Below are 17162 nucleotides of genomic sequence, written 5' to 3'. Positions count from 1 at the left end.
AACAAAGAACAAGTGCTTTACCTTGCAACGAATCTGCTCTGCGTGCAACTCATCATGGTGTTCTGGCAAAGGCTGAGAAAGCTTTTTTTTGAATGATCTTAGCTTCTCCAGGGAGTCTCCTATGCCCTTTTCAGATTTTTCCCAGTCCTGAAGGCAGAATGTTTATTAGACTTCAATTCAGATCTAGGTTATATTTATGTCAGTTGATTTGCCTAACCAACCACTACACAGTAAAAACTTTTTCATAATAATAACATGCCCTGAAACCCCCCTCTAAACAATAATCACAGTCTTAGAGCTTGAGTCATGCATCAAATTTTTTGTGTGTAGGTCTCTGCTGGCAGAAAAACACAAGCCAAAGCCTCCTGTTATTACAACATTGTCTAGATCCAACTCCATCCTTTCAGAAAGCCTCTCCCTGCCAAAATTATTTTCCACTTCCTTTCTTGAATGCCTGTATTAAACACGCCACTGTTCTTTGACAAAAGCTCCATTCAGGTGCATTAATCTCAAAAAAAAAAAGTGGTTGGGGTACTGCAAATTCAGGTCAGATCGAAGTACCTGCAGTATGTCCTCTAAATTATGATTCTATACAAACACAGCTTTAGTGTTTGTATACTTTCCAAAATGTGTGCAATGCAATCAAACCATACGAATCGTCACGTGACAGTAGGGTTTCACCTGCCTCACCTGCTTGTTAAAGCCCATTAAAAAGGTACTCACAGACAGAAAGATCTCTAAATAAGCCAGTCAACCCATAAAGAATGCCAGTTGTGTGATACCAGAAAATATGGAACTTGTTTCTCATTGTCTTCTGTTTCTGATACTCTCTTTCTACCACTGCCTTTGTATATCTCCTTTTTTTTTTTTTCAATCTATGCCAGTATTTCATGATCATCTTCAGGATGAAGAATTACAAACAACAGGTCTTGCAAAAACCCCCCTCTCTTTAGTGCCTTCTTTCTTCTCTCCTTAATAAGTCATAAGACCTTACATGACAATAGTCTGTGATGTTCCTAAAGCAACACATGCTCTTCTAGAATGTACACTTGCTCTTCCCATTTGGTCAGAAGACTACTAAAAAGTTACGTATTTAAGACCAAGATTGCATAATGTAATGAAGGTTTGATATCTATGAGATGATTTATGCAATTTGCATGGTAATTTCCCTACTTCCTCACCTTTAAGCATTAAGTTCCATATTTTCATTGAGACAAAATACCACAGAAACTTTAGTCTCCCTAGATAACAGCTTTCATGAATAAAATTTCCTGACATAATTCCCCCACTAGAAGCCCAGGTATGAGGAAAAAGGCTTGAAAGAGGAAGAAGAATTTACTTATCTGAACTTTTCCAAAATAATATTTAATTTCCTCGCACTGCTTTGCTTCTTGCTATTTACAAACAAAACTAGAGTGTCTGTAATTCTGTAACTCTATTAGACCACTGAAACTATTCTAAAAGCACTTGCCCTATTCTATTAATACACACAAGTCCAATTTTCATTATCCTCCCTACAATGAATAAGAGGGGAACAAATTTAAATTCCTGTCTATCATCATCAGTACTTAAAGTGAGGTTAGAAGGCATTCTGGACATTGCTTACATCAAAATACAGTTCAAGGCTCCCTTCTCCAAGATCACAGAAGTTTATATCTCAACTAGCAAATACTCAAGACTCTGGAAGGAAACACAGACTACTACATGACGAGACAGATCTTGACATTCACATGTAGAGGGAATAAGGCAGGTCTAATTTTCAACACAATATGTATAAAAATTAACCAGCATTGTGCAAAATAAAATACATTTTTGCTCTATGTTGAAAATAGCGCTGGTAGGAATATCCTTTATTGGCAGTGTTCTGGAAATATCAATTAAAAGATATCAACTAACATACAAGCCCACTGTGAAGTATTACTACTCTTAGTTTCAGAGGTGGTGACATGAAAACATGACCTCATGTAGCGTATATGCAATTCCTGTATTTGTGCTTATCCCTTGAGAATGCTTTTCTTCAACAGGGTTCACAGTGAGAAACGATGAACTTGCTGAAGAAACACAGAAGAAATCACACACTTACTTTCAGTAGTAAAGCAAGCTGTTTCTTTTGTTGCTCCAGTTGGGTGCTAGCTATCTTCCAGCGCTCCTGGATTTCAGTAAGCTCTGTCTGCAGGGCTGCCTCAGCTCCACTGTCAGCAGAGAGCAGCAGTTGCTTCCCAGCTTCCACAGTGAGGATATAACTCCCTTGCTGCCTTAGGAGAACTTTCTCTTTAAGCTGAAAATATTAACAGCTTTCTGTCAGCTTTGTCTTTTTAATTACAATTAGCAATTCAGTATAATTCATTCTCAAGCCCATACTTTAACTGATTGCATACCTTGGCTTAAGCACAAGTTACTGCCCAGATGCTTTATCCCAACCTTTTCACAATCATTTACTGCAGCAGACCTTTAGAAAATTTCTCCAAGGAGATAAAGACTTCTTTCTCCCCATTAATATCAGTATCTCAATTGCTCTTAAAGAGAAGTAGTTCAAGCTTGAAGACACCAAGCTGCTAAACAGATACTGTTAACCTCACATGAAGATGGACACTCAAGGTATCCTTTTTTGTTAGCTAGGATACATTCCTCAAACAGGACACCTTGTTTTGTTTTGTTTTGTTTTGTTTTTTCCTTCCCAAGACAGTTTCAGCGTGATGTTAGCTGCAAAGCAAAACCAGAAGCAAACAAGGCTTAAGAGCGAGGGCCCAGTTAGTGCTCTGTTGCATATTCTTTTTGAATTCCAACTTTGTCTCCATCACACTGCTGCTTCTGAGGCTACGCCAGTTCCTAAGAAGAACTAACATTAAATATTGCATTCTGCAAAGCTGATAGTCTGAATCTAATACATTTTAAATAATGTTTTCAATGATGAAGGCTATAAAAAGGCAGGGATTTTTTCCTCTTTCTTCAAACACACTGGACATACCTGCACTTCATCCAGTAGCGCTCTGGCTTGCTGCAATGGGATAGGAACGTTGCCCAGCCCAGTTACTGGCTGACGAGATATTTCCACCAGCCACTTGCGCAGCTTCTCTGCCATCTCCCTATAGCGTTGCCACTGGTGAATCTGGCTGTCAATGATCCCCCTCCTCTGCTGTGCCCGGCGAATTACTCCTTGCCATTGATTACTTAGAAGAGTCAGCTTCAGATTAAATTCATCCCTATTATTAATAGATTAATAAATAAAAACACATAGTAACCTTCATACTTTGATCTATCTGTTTAATGAAATAAATGGAAGGGAAAAGGAAGATGTTTTCTGGCTGTCAGTATGAAGCACTAGGAGAAAATCACTGAAGTCTCATGAGAGCTGACAGGATGAGAACTCCACACTTTGTGTACTGGGAGAATCAAAGGGCTCCAGTTATTGAGACCTTAAAAAACCCAGACCTTTAACACACAAAACTCTTCTCCCCTCTCCCCAGAAATATACAAAGAAAACCCACAGGTTTTTGCCAGTTTGGATTAGCCAAATTCATAGTAAATGATGGAGATGTCACAGTTCACCTCCAGATTTACTACTGAGTTCAAAGCAGGCATAAGACATACACATCATATGCAAAGTGTGAAGCCATTGGTGTTTCATTGATTTTCATTTATTTGATCACAAGTGTTTAAAATAAAATCTCAGACAGCAATGAATTCCTATTCCACCACGTTTAGGCTGCAGGTCTTCTTAAATGGCAGTAGGGAATCCTCTGGGTAGAGGCAAATCCCCAGCTGGCATAAATCAAGTGTAACTCACTAAATCTGTCACTGCAGGCTCCTTTGGTGAAGGTGACATTTTAAAAGTACATCAGAATAGACATATAAGTAACATGCCTGATAATCCAAGACAAATCTTTGTCAGAGAAACAGCCGCGAGGCTGTTGTATTCCCAAATGCATTCACACATTCACGTACCCCACAGCATCCTAAAGAACACTGTCTTATTTAAGAACTCGCTAATTAATAGCTTAACCAAAGCGATAGTAACTTCTGCCTCAGAAGACCATGATCTGAACACTGACATCTGCTACCTTCTCTTTTTGGATGTCCCCCACTAGTCAAAGTATTACTTCACATAACCAGCAGCAGCATCAACACGGGAATGTCTACCTGTCATCCACCTGTCCTTGTTCTAGGAGGTGCTGCCCATCAGAGATAATTGAATGCAAAATCTGCTGGCGGCTGAACATCTCTGCCTGGAATAGCTGTTGTACAGGAGACAAGGATGTTAAAACAAGAACTTACATTTTAATTTTATCTGTATACATCGGTAAAAATTAATTTTCATGTATTTAATCTCTTTTAAAATAAATTCAATGGGAGTTTTGTCATGAATTTAAATACAAACACATTTAAAAATCTCATTGCTGGAGTTACTTGCAGCTTCTAGTAATTATTATTAGTTCTGTCAGATTTTTAAAAAATATTTAAAAGCTAAATAATATAAACAGGAGCTAGGTTTTATGTCTCAGAGTACAATTGTGTGATTGGCACTATAATTTACAACAAAATCAAGATAGAGTATTTATTTAATGGACAGAAAGGGCACTTTTTATTTTCTGACATGTTTAAGAATATTATAGTCCTTTGCCTCGTTAAATTGAAATTAACATAGATTGTTTCTGATATTGTTATACAAACTTTTAATACAATCTTACACTGCCAATAGAACTTTAAAAGAAATGGTCAGCCATGTGTAGGAGCTAGAAATCAATTTTCCACTTCTTCTAATTTTTCCAATTTATTTTCCAATTTTCCCCTTCAGTCACAACAAACTTTCACAATACTTTTAAAAGACCCTTATTAATTAAATATTACTTAAGACAAAAAAATTACCTAAGTACTATTTGAGCAAAGATGACTTAAAATACATAGTACATAAATTTATTTTAAAAAGCATCTTTTCCTTTAGTAATGGACCATGTCTCTAGATTAGGTTGTTCAAGAATATTCTTATGTTGATAAAGGTACACCCAGGCATCAGCTCAGGGCTGGACCCATTCCATATTCAAAAGGTTTTCAGAGAGATTAAAAGAGAAAGTTTACTGGTATGAAGCTTGATTTTTTTTTTCTTTTGTTAGTAATGGTGTTTGCAGTTGATAGAAGTTCAGCCTCACCTGAACTGAGAGCCTCTGTTCCCCAAACCCAGATTACACCCCTGTAATGTGACATACCAATCACTGCATCTGTGACTGCCAGCAAAATACCCACTGGCACCTGCACAATTAAATCCCTCAAGCACATTGTATGTAGCTTAGGACTTCTAGATGATGGACTAATTTTTCAAAATGAGATTTTGTCTCTCTGCATCACTGAGTTAATTTTGAAAATGCTACCAGGTCATAAATTTTCCCACAGAAAGAAATAGCTTTGTCTAATTTCCTTGCAGAAGTATTTGATAGTGGTCTTTGAATACTTTGGCTCTTATGAATGACTGAGCCTGAACCAGAGGGAAACTAATTGCTCTATTATCTCATGAACAAAACCACAATACTGTGGGGTTGAGAATTTCAGAAAGCTGAGCAAGGCAGCAGGAATTTTACTTCATGTCACATCTGTTTCTGTCAAGTTAGGAGGCATGGATGAAGCACAGGAGGCAACAGCATCTACTGTCATTGTTGACAGATTGAGACTAAACAGAACACGACTGGTTAAAAAACCCCCACCGTAACCCCAAAATACCAAACTCCCCAAAAGCCACAATTTTAGTATTTTTTAAGGGGAGAGGTGAAACAAAAGCTTATCAAGCATGAGGAACTCTGCTTGGAGTGGAGGTATTCAAGCCCTACCCAAAAGCAGAGACATTTCTGTCAACATCCACTTGCTCTCTGCATGTGCACTGCCTCTGTACTTAAGAGGGATACTCTGCTACATGGGACCACTTCTTCTCATAAGCAGATCACTATGAATTACAGAAATAGGAATTAAAAGGAGGACAAAAGGAAGGCAGGGGTTGGAATGCACAATACCAGCGCAGCGGGGAAAAAATTCAGTAATTGAGTTGGCAAGGAACTTCCCCTTCCCCTGCCAGCACTTTCTCAAATACTTGTCTCGGTGCATTCCTACTGCGCGGGAGTCCCAAGCAATGTACCAGGCTTGCACGTGGGTATCTGGAGAATTGCGCAAGAATGACTACCAGATCATCCTGACAGACTTATCTGATGCAGGTGCCAGTGTTAGTGCATGATATTTGAAACAGGCATCACCTCCACATTGCTGGTTTGTACACTTCAGTGGGAAGTTATTTTTAAATAAGGCCACTGAGGTAGCTGGGATCCTCTTAGAATAAACACCAGCAAAGTTATGAGTCAGCACTGGAAAGCTGATAACAGAGCTGGAGGCATTTCAATATCCATTCTGGGAATGCATGTGGAAATAGAATATTTTCTCATTATCTTCAAAAATACAAAGAAAAACAAGCTGAAAATTCATCTCGAGAAGTTTAGATTTGACCCTTTCAGCTGCGAGGAGTGGAAAGAAAATTCTTCATGAGTATCAGGAGACACTGCAAAGAACATTGAGTACTGAACACATTTAGATGGTATAAAATGCCAAAAAGCTTTAGGTAAGAAAAAAGATGTAGTTTACAACATTTTCTTAGGATGAATTGCAGTATTTAGAAAATCAGATAGTACTTCTCTAAATTCTGAGGGATGACTTCATAGTTGTAATAAAAATTACTTCAACACAGTGCCTGAGTAACGCTTATTTGAGATAACTGCTCAGATCAAGGTTTCAGGGGAGAATTAAGCTGAGATCTCAAGAAAATTGAATGCAAGAAGATTGCTGTTAAGCCCTTACAAAAAATTACAGCTATGACTGGACACAACAACATTAGGAAATTATCCACTTAGGCAGTAATGATTTCTGGACATTCAAATCTCAAAGAGCTGAGACGTCTCAACTTACAAAGACACTGCCCAGTTAATGCTGGCAGCTCCCAGAGGAAATGAAACAGAAGACATTTGTGATAGTAAAGGCAGTGAAATGCTAATGTATGCTAAAGCAAGCAAAAATGGTTGTGAATTGCTTTCTGTTATCAGAAATTCATCCAGACACTATACTGTGAGATATAAGACGGGAGGAGGGGGAGGGGAACGACATGACGCTCCCTGTGATCTGGCTTCCGTCTACGTGTAGGTCAGCTGAAAAAGTTGTGGGAACTTAAAATACTGTGGCCACATGGGAGCTCTGGTATGAAAATTGACTTGTCTTACTTGATCTTTACCAGGATTCTTGGCAGTAACAATATGGGTGGAGAAAAAATGCGCATCACTTGACTTCGCTGAAGAATCATAAAGGCATCCTCTAGTAAAAACTCTGAATCAGTTTTTCCCCGCAGCAAAAGCTGGGCTAGTTCTCGATCTGTTACAAACAGACAAATGGATCCAGCACACAGCAAAGATCAAATCAGTTTGTTCTCCAAGGAAATGTTACCAAATGGAGGTCCCATGATGAGTTATCTAACTCAGTATTTGACAGAAAAGCCTTCCTTTAACATGCTCTTCAGATGCCGTATATGTTCACGATTCAATAACAAATAAACAGAATCTGAATAAACTGAAAGAGCAGAGATTTTCTCCAGTTAGGACTGAAGCCAAAGGGCCAAATTGCATGAGAATAGTTAGGTTCTACAGGAAGACTAATAAAAACTGTTATTTCCTTGGTACAAACCAATCTGAAGTAGACTAAATGTAGGGGACAAGCACTCATAGGCATACTGATACATTATACACAAATGCAGATAGATATTTAAGTCCTTCCCCAAACTGAGTATTATTGACATATTTGTATGCTTCTGTTTTTAAGTTAAGATATCCTCAGACGGTGCATGCAAATGTAATTCAATTCAAGGCATACTATTATATGACTCCACAAAAGAATATGCATTCCATTTATGTATAAATAGTATGTGTTCTAGTTATGTATAAATACACATGATGACTTGCCTCATGTGCCCTCTGTTGCTCTAAAAGGCTCTGGTAGTTTCCTGAAATCTCTGCCGCCAGCTTCTGCTCAGTCTGGACTAATAAATCCATCCAAGTCTCACATTTCTCCAAGAAGGTTTGCTGCTGCAGCAAGAAAGACTGCAGCTTACTGAAAGAAAGAAGTAAAGATGGATTCAGGTAAGGTGTCCTGCTCTCACACACAGCGTTAAGAGTCCTGCAATAACTTTTCCAGCAGAATTCCAAATCGGATGGTAACACTTTTCCCACTCGGCTGCCTCATTCGATTTATTTAGTCAACACTTTGAAAAGTAGCAGTCTTTCTCATTTCAAATTCTGTTAATTTGTGGCAAAACCACTATCTGAAATCATTGGCTTTGCTCTTTAGTTCTAAGTACACCAAAGAAAAGGAGCTATGGTTAATGAAATATCTGAAAGGTTTTCTATATTCTGCAAAAGATGTACTTTCCAGCTGTTGTAATCTAAGAAAACTATAAACAATCTTTAACTATCCCTACCTGAATCTCTCCGTAGTCTGAGACGAGATCAGAGACCAACGTCTGTTCAGGTTCTGCATCCTTTTGATTTCTTTATCATTCAGAGGAAGCCTGTAACCCAGCTCATTAAGACGGTCCAAATCTGGGGCCATGCTGCTGAACTTCAACATCTGACTCTGCAAGAAACAATAAAATTGATAACTAGGAAGTTCAGTAATTACACTATTATAGACTGCAAAATTATGAACTAGCACTCATTTAAACTTGGAACGGACTTGGTTGCCACCAAGTGGCAAGCAATCCCTATGCCAGGGAAAAATTGCATTTCCAGTTTTTAGCCTCTAATACCAGACCAGGAGAAGTAAACTCAAATTGCACTGAAGTGTTTTGCTGAATTGGGGACTTACGGCTCAGAGCTGCAGAAGTAGGCTAGTGTTTGAAGTCATATGTTTATATTGTCAAAAAAGTGAGCCTTTTCCCCTTGTTTCTTAGCCTGAATGCTAAGCTGGCAAATTCCCATTGAACTTATTCAACTCTTTATTTTTAGTTTTTTGTTTTGCAGTACAGAAATACCCAGTTCACTACGTTGGGAAAATGTCCTGGTTTTTAGCATGACCAAAGTGGAATTATAGTTAATCCTGATAGAAAAATAATGGATGATTAAAGTGACAAAAACAGTCTAGACGGCAAAGTTCATCAACTTCCTGTCAGGGCCTCTGAAAGAAGAAGAGGGGAAAAAAAAGCCCCACGAAAAGAAAGATTGAAAGAGCTCAAGTGGAGATCACATGGCACACAGTACAAATGTTTCTTCAGTATATCAAGATACCCAAAATGAATCGATGACTTCATCCTTAAACTAAATACCATTGAGACAGGAATTGCATAAATTCAAAAAAAGTCGAGGGAAAGCAACATGAAGGAAATCTCAAAAAATGGCTAAAATTTCCATTCCCATTTTGATTTGATATTAATTTTATTCAGAAAAGTTTGCCTGTCTTTTTTCTTTACTCAGGGGTAAAGTAACATGGACAATCACTCCTTGAGTGCCATCAAACTTCTAAGTTCTCAGTCTTACACTTTGCATGACAGTCCTTTAATATATGTAGAATGCATGTATGATATTTGTGCATACCCTGTACTACAAATAAGCAAGCTAAAAGAAAAAAAATCAACACTTTCTCAGTTTATTAGTCACCTTGAGTTCCTCCATTCTACTCTGTATTGCTGAGAGATCAGATGAGTGACTGGGATCCTGTCCTTTCAATATTTCTTCTGCTTCTGTTAGCCAGGCCTCAAGGACTTGCAGGTTCTTGGCAAAGGTTTGATAGTCCAGCACTCCAGCCTTGAACAGAAAAGGACCCAAAGCTTAAGAACTTTTGCCACATAGCATCCATATTGACATTACACTCCTAGTTATTCTCATTACAGATTTGCAAACAGCTGTGTAGGCTGGGAGCAATTGTAACTGCTGCTTTGCTCACAGACTGTGTAGTTATTGGGGGTTTTTTAGGTTAGAACAAGAGGATTTTTGATCATAGCAAAAAGGCACCACTTCAACGAAGTGCATAAATATCTCCTTGCCTTGAAATAGATAACCTTTTCCTCCTAACCTCCTTTTATGAAACTAACTCCTCTCTTTAATTTATTGTCAGCAGAGAGAACCACTAGTTGCTATTATTGCACTTTGAAATGAAAAAAATTCTCTTATGTTTTGTCTCCTCACAGCACAGTGATGTTATAAGCACATTCTAGGCAATGCTGGATTTCTTGGGTAAATCCTCCTGTCACCCAAACAGAAGCTGCTACCTTTGTTGCCTTCTCACCCATATACTTTCCTACGGAACACATTCTGCCGCTCCTTTTTTGCTCTTTAGCCCCCAGTGACACAAGCAATTAGCAGTATCTACTGAACAGGCTTTGACACAAATGGTAGGTGTCAGTCTGGTCACTGACATTAATAGGAACTGTAAAAATCAATTCTACACGATTATTCAGAACCTCTCATTTGTTTTACTCCATTTGTTTTCTTCAGGGGAGCAGCAGCTGTGGATCCAGCTGTTAGCACTATTGCTGTCCACAGAAAGCATGGTGCACTTAGCATTCCAGGTAGACACTTTCCTCTGTGAGGTTTGCTATGGTCTTCCCAGAATTTGGACCTTCTTACACGGTCTCTATGTTGGACTTGAGCATAGTTTCTACTCTCAACTTTGGCTTCCAGGCAAGTCTAGGAAACGCTGATGATCATGTAACACCACCCTCTTTTCCCAGGCAGTTTTAGCTAATCTATGTGTTTTCAGGTACCACAGGATGATCAGAGTCAAGGACTGAAAACGTTCTCTGCATACCTGAAGCACAGCCTGTTGCTTGTGGAGAGCCTGTTCTAGGGTTGACAGATTCTGGTTCAGGGAAAGATAATCAGACTGTATAGCTGCTGCTGCTGAAGCCTCCACCTGGCCTTTTAGCTCCTCTCCCAGTTCTTGAAGAACAACCAGTGACTCCTGTGCTGTCTTCAAATCCGTGAGTACATCCTGTGGCAAAGCATTGAATAAAGATATGAACAGTTAACCTGACACTCTGATGATGTCATCCTCCCCTGATTTAAGGGAGGAGTGAAATGACCGAACTTCACCACTATATGAAAAACTTATATTTATGTCATGGCTTAGCCGCAGCTAAGCACCACGCGGCTGCTCGCTTGCTCCCCACCCCCCACGGTGGAATGGGGAGGAGAATCAGAAGACAAAGGTAAAACTTGTGGGTTGGGATAAGGACAGTTTAATAGGACAGAAAAGCAAGAGGAAAACAACAACAATACTTATAAAAGAATCTACAAAGCAGGTGATACACAATGCAATTTGCTCACTGCCCAGAACCCGATGCCCAGCCCATCCGGAGCAGTGATCTCTCCTCCCCTGCCAGGTCTTCCCCTTACACAATGAGCATGATGTCATATGGTATGGAATATCCCTTTGGCTAATTTGTGTCAGCTGTCCTGGCTGTGTCCCCTCTCAGCTTCTTGTGAAAATTAACTCTATCCCAGCTGAAAACCAGGAGAATTTACAACTGTATTTCAATGCCAAAGTGTCCACTCATACTCTGTATGAAAAGGAAATAATGTGCAGAATAAAAAACTATGTCAAAGTACCTGTGCACAGAGGAACAGAAAGAAGTGACTGCTCAGCTACTTTTGAGCAAGCCTGAGTTACTGATGAGGCAATACTTGTTGAAACAAATCTTTTGAATCTACGGAGATCCTGATCCTCAGCAGTGGCAGCCCTCACTGTGGGTCAGTTCAGGTCTAACTAGACCTCCCATTTTTTCCTGCCATGAATTACCAGGAGGGATGAAAAAATAAATTTTGTAAATGGCCTAACATAATGGCTAAAGAATGGAACATCAGGAAATGAAGAAATTATTAGAACTGATCAATTCAAATTGCCAGTCCAGGTGACTATGGCAGCAAACGCTCAAAAAGCTCATTAATGTGTTCATTTTTCTCCTTGGAATTGTTTTGCTTACACAAAGACAATTAACATTTTAATTTTTTTGTCAATGACACTTAAACCCAAAAGAACCAAAATGTGACCACAGATAGGAGATAAACTATCCTTCTGCCTTGAGATACTGTCTTGAAAAAGGAAGAATCTCAAGGTTTCAGAGTGAATGGTGTCATTCCATAAGGATAAAGACATCCCCAGAACATAGTCTCTTCATTCAGAAAAAGTGAACAGCCTTGATTGATGGGAATATAGTCAAAGGATCTTGTGTTTCTTTCTGTTACAAGGAACTCAATAGATTTGGTAGAGATATTTTCCCAAGTAAGAATCCCTTTGATCAGCAGATTGAATCAAATGATATAATTTATCTGCCTTCTCCAAAGAGATGACTTCAGATACAAGCTTCTGAGACAACATCATGACAAGTAATGGAGGGATCACATGAAAAGTTTGAGAAACTCATGAGATTTGGGTAGCAGATGTAAAGCTGTCTCTCCTGTGCCTGAGATGCATCAGTAAAAACAAATGCGTTTGTATGCAAGTTTCCAATACACCAAGTATAGAGTTTAGTAACGGAGAGCCTGTTGTGATATTTTAGCCCACAGCGCTGTGAAAAAGTGCAAAGCTTAACTGAACATACATTGCAGTCCTGAATCCAAGTAGTAACTTCATCATCGGCTATGTCTTTGCTGGTGGCGGTCTTCAGGAGTTCATTGGTCTGGTCTTCCCTCTGACGGACTGTAGAAGAGCACTGCTGGTAACAGTCCTTGTACCTCTGCCACAGCTGCAGGAGACCCTTACTGGCACGCAGCCTCTCTGCAATCTCCTGCAGAAGGTTGTTCCACCTGGTGAAGAGATTGGATGAATCATTGAAGCCTAGAAGTCCACAAGAACTATCCCTCCCTGCTGTTTCCCATGGTCTTTTGCCTTCTAAGAAATTTGGTAATAATCAAGATGCAGACATTTGGGGTGAAAAAGAAAAAAGGAATCCAAGAAATATGTTGACAGGCTGTTCTGACCTGTCACAGCAGGTCTGGTCTGTGCTGCATCTCGGATGCTGTATATTGGTGCTTGAGGTCAGAGCTGGAATGCACTTTTTGAAGTGAACCTCCTGCTATTTCCACATAGCACACTTTGGTTCACTGCACAGAGCACCCAGGACCAACCATGAACTTCCAGTACCAGATTCCTGCAAGGGCTTAGGAGACCCGAACCAGGTGTAAACATGAAACCATTTCTTCTGCTGCAATTTCCTCCCACACCCTGACAGAATATTTAAAGTTATAAAGCTCTGTGTAACTCCCTTCTGAAATACTCCCAGACTTATTAAAACTCTTTATATTTTTATTATCCAATTAAAATCTAATCCCCTTTTGAATTCTTGGCTCTAATGGCAACCAGAAACATGTACTTTCTCAAATGTGCTGGTATGTATCAAATTGCTTCATTATTTCTTCACTAAAGGAAATCATAGTATTTTTCAATTATTATTATGTGATAAAAACCGGTGAAGTGAATATTCTGTCAGTCATCACTGAATCCGTTAAATCCTACAGTACCTTTTTTGAAATGGGGTGAATAATCCCTCCCTCCACTTCCAGATTCTAGGACAGGATGGACCACAGATTAAAATAAATTTGTCATGGTCGTGTATTCAAAGAAATCTCCAACGTTCTGCCAAACTTATTTTTACTTTTGGATCCTGCCTTCTTGTAGCTTCTCTGAGTAAACCCTTGCACTGGTTCTGGCCTGGCTTCAAAGTTGGGGAAGCTGTTTGCCAAGCTACTGGTGAAGGTGTAGACTTTCTTGCCTATCATGCCCTTCCTACAACTAGAAATAGCAACCTGAAACCTGGGGAACCTGGTGCATGCATAGCAAGAAGAATTTTCAGACAGGATTCTCACATGCTAAGGGTAATATTATTTTCCAGCATGGTATTTATGCATTTTAGTTGGCAGCCATGGAAAGCTACTAACAGTAATGTCCAAATACTTTGCTGGAGAAAATAATGTTTCATTTATTATTAGCAGTAGTAAATGACACAAGTTCTGCTCCAGCCTGCCCCCACAAACTCCAAAAACCATAAAATAATAAAATATAACAAAAATAAAAATTATGCAAAACTGAGTCAATGTATAAATGCAAATTTACCACTGAAAGTAAAGTTTAACACACAGACATTTTCTACCTCATATTCACTTCTTTCAAAGTGTTGGTAAGTGTTTCAGTCACTGGTGGGTGACATTCTTTCAACAACTGATTGGTCACAGAACCAAATTTCTGTAAGCTATTTTCTTGTTTTTCCAATTCATCTTGTAGGCTCTAAAACAGAGAGAAGGCAAAAATAAAAAAAAGATGCATGAGGTATTACAATTGCAAGATGTAGAAACATTTCAAAATAGTATGTATTAATTACACCTTTCAGGTTATGAATGCAAAACTTGATTTCATGTGTGTTTCATCTAAATAGAAGGTTGCTTAATATAAAGGCTGTTGTTAGATCCACTTGATTCAATATCAAGGTGTACCAAAGAGTAAATTTTAACCTAATATTTTCTCAAATGTAAAAATCTTGTAAAATTAATTATTCTAAACAAGTACTCTTGCCCAGAAGGAGTAAATGCATAGAACTGCTTCAGAAATAAAAACTTAACTGATGGAAGAAAATAAATTAAATAACATTTTAAATTAAATTAAATTAAATAACATTTAAAACTTTAGTTTTAATGGTCACCAGCACAACTTAAAAACTTTTAATGATTTGACAGCACAGCTCAACATTTAAAGAACAGCATAAAAAATTCTACAAATAAAAAAGTATCACCATTTTATTTTTCTGCAAAATGAAAAATGCAATGGCCATTTGATAATGTGTTCTCTTAATGTGATGTGATTTGAATGTGTCACTATGTCTGTACTTCCGTTTTGTGTGAACCAAAATGTATAGTTATCTGCATCGATGCATGAGGACAAAATTAGTCCTTAAATCCATGCTTAGTATGTCAAGTGGCACGGTATTCTTTTCACCTGAAGGTTATCAACTTGGACTTTCACAGCTTCCAGAGAACCAGTAAGAAGATAAAAACGGGACAAAGAATATCTGGCTTCTTTCAGGTAACTATTCAGTTCTTCATAAGTGACTTTGTAAATGCTCCACTGATCAAGAACAGATTGCAACAATATCTTCAGTTGGCTAACCTAGGAGAAGGGAGGAAGGGAAAAAAAAAAGTTACTTAGAAACATTCAAGATATTCGGAGTTTGTTTAAATTATTTCCTTCCTTTTGATCTCAGATACTACTTGTTCTATGTGCCTAATTTTAAACCTGTGGGAGAACGAAGATTTTGCACAACCATCAGGTGGGCTTACACTGGGTACAGCATAAAGTGCTGCTTGATTTTATAAAGCTAGGATGGCAGAGACTGAGAGGGTATCAAGTCCATTCTACTTTGGTCCAAAGCAGGATCAAGAGAAAAGGCTTAAGACTATGAAACATGTATCCCTAAGGCAGGCAAATCAGCCTACGAAAGTCAGCAGAGAGAGGCCAGCACTAACACACTGCATTCATCCTGAGAAGGTGGACCGATGTTATCGAGCTTTATCCAAAAGCTTGATAACCTCTTAATGCTGACCTCTTCCTTATTCTGCAAGACCTGTATGCTTGAAAAGGTAGTTTCTTACAGATCATTTGGTACCTTTCTACTAAATATCAGGAAGAATCTAAAAAGCTTCAATTACAAGAATTAAAAGCATTCTTGAAATAGGACATATTACACCCATTTTATGTGGAGCGTACACGCAAACTTGGGGATAGGTGGAAACTAGGACAAAATTCAGAATCTCTTCCCCAACAATACAGAAGAAATTCACTAGCTGCAAACTGCTGATTCTCTCTCTCCTCCGTGCTCTACTCCTGGAGCTATAATTTGCCCCGTGATGATTCTGTTACCATGTGATCCAAATTTGCCCAGGAATGGTTAATTTCTTGCAGTGTATTCATAACAACAGAAGAGACTTCTTCCTTCTTGTTCTGTATCAAAGACAGACCACTCTGTTCTACATTTTCTACTTCTTTTTCCTTTGTTCTTATTGATTCTTCTAATTCCTGAAAAGAAAAAGAAGACACCTCAGTATTTTTGTTTGTTTAATTGGATAGATAATACCTTTGAGATAGAAAAGATGCCCATAAACTCCCTAGTTTAAAAAATAGGAAATTCACGCTTGCATACTTTGGCTTTTTATTCTCAAGAGAATCATAACCCATCAGCATTTTTATGTAACATTTTATGTTCCTTTTAAAGCATAGTTGTTTGTCTTTAATTTAAATAGAAGCATGTTCTCTACATTAAACTTCTGTGTAATCTTTTGCTCTCTTGTAACAGCCCAAAACTCATTAAAAATAGGACAGCAGTTTGAATACATGGGAAAATTGTCGTGTGTTTAGTTTATCCTAGAATACTGAGAGGGCTTCTTAATTAGTCCAAAGCTGGCTCAAGCCTCTGGAAAAAAACGAATTTTGCCACCCAAGGAAAAGGACAAAATGACTTCCTAGGGAAAGATGTCAATTTGCCATGCCCCCCGCCATGAAGTGGAGTCTTTATTCCTTTGCCAGGTCCCAGCAAAGCCCCTTGCCTGAGATCAGCGAGCCTTCCCCTTTTCTAGATGACAAGTTCATTGGAGTCCAGCCAATGACAACAAGCAACAGACTGCAGGAATTTTCCTTATTGCCTCCTCAAGGTTGTACGACATTGGGAAGCATTAATGGGCTCGACAGCATTTTGCTCTGCTCAGCGTTCCCACACACTAACACAAGAAAACGGGAAGAAAATGAACGGCTGGTGTGAAAACAAGTGGAGAAAACAGGGCTGGGCACATAAGCACTGAGGCCATGACAACTTGTTAGCGGCTTGTTTTGCTGCTTCAGGCAAGTGCTGACTGTTGTTGACTTAAGATGCCCCTAGATTGGTCATGGAAATGCTGATTCAAAGTTTGCCAGTTTTATCAAGTTTTATCCACAAGCGAAGTGCAGAAGCTCTGGCATGTAACATTCACTAGTCACAAAGCCTGTGATCTCTCTCATTGCCTCAATAGCATGAGAATGAAGCTACAAAACGAAGGAGAGAGGACAAGAAGACTCAGTGAGCAACTGTAAGTCATATAGCACGCTCCCATAAGTTTATTCCTAGCCAGGAA

The 17162-nt window shown here is 38.8% G+C and overlaps 1 protein-coding gene across 18 annotated transcripts in view; it reads right to left on the bottom strand.

Moving 5' to 3' along the window:
- SYNE1 (spectrin repeat containing nuclear envelope protein 1) overlaps positions 1-17162 on the bottom strand; it is a 311090-nt gene that overhangs the window by 42188 nt on the left and 251740 nt on the right. For all 18 annotated transcript variants that reach the window (XM_054822896.1, XM_054822889.1, XM_054822893.1 and 15 more), the window contains 12 exons: positions 15919-16074; positions 14998-15168; positions 14159-14292; positions 12611-12815; positions 10819-11001; positions 9669-9815; positions 8495-8649; positions 7980-8127; positions 4141-4235; positions 2969-3203; positions 2084-2278; positions 22-147 (listed from right to left, as the gene is read on the bottom strand). In XM_054822896.1, coding sequence (XP_054678871.1) covers positions 22-147; positions 2084-2278; positions 2969-3203; positions 4141-4235; positions 7980-8127; positions 8495-8649; positions 9669-9815; positions 10819-11001; positions 12611-12815; positions 14159-14292; positions 14998-15168; positions 15919-16074 — 1950 coding nt within the window. The remainder of the gene's footprint in view (positions 1-21; positions 148-2083; positions 2279-2968; positions 3204-4140; positions 4236-7979; positions 8128-8494; positions 8650-9668; positions 9816-10818; positions 11002-12610; positions 12816-14158; positions 14293-14997; positions 15169-15918; positions 16075-17162) is intronic.

Source organism: Grus americana, chromosome 3 (genome assembly GCF_028858705.1).
Source record: "Grus americana isolate bGruAme1 chromosome 3, bGruAme1.mat, whole genome shotgun sequence".
NCBI classification, from domain to species: domain Eukaryota; kingdom Metazoa; phylum Chordata; class Aves; order Gruiformes; family Gruidae; genus Grus; species Grus americana.
The sequence above is the reverse complement of the archived record's forward strand: the minus strand, read 5'-3'. Positions and strand labels throughout refer to the sequence as shown.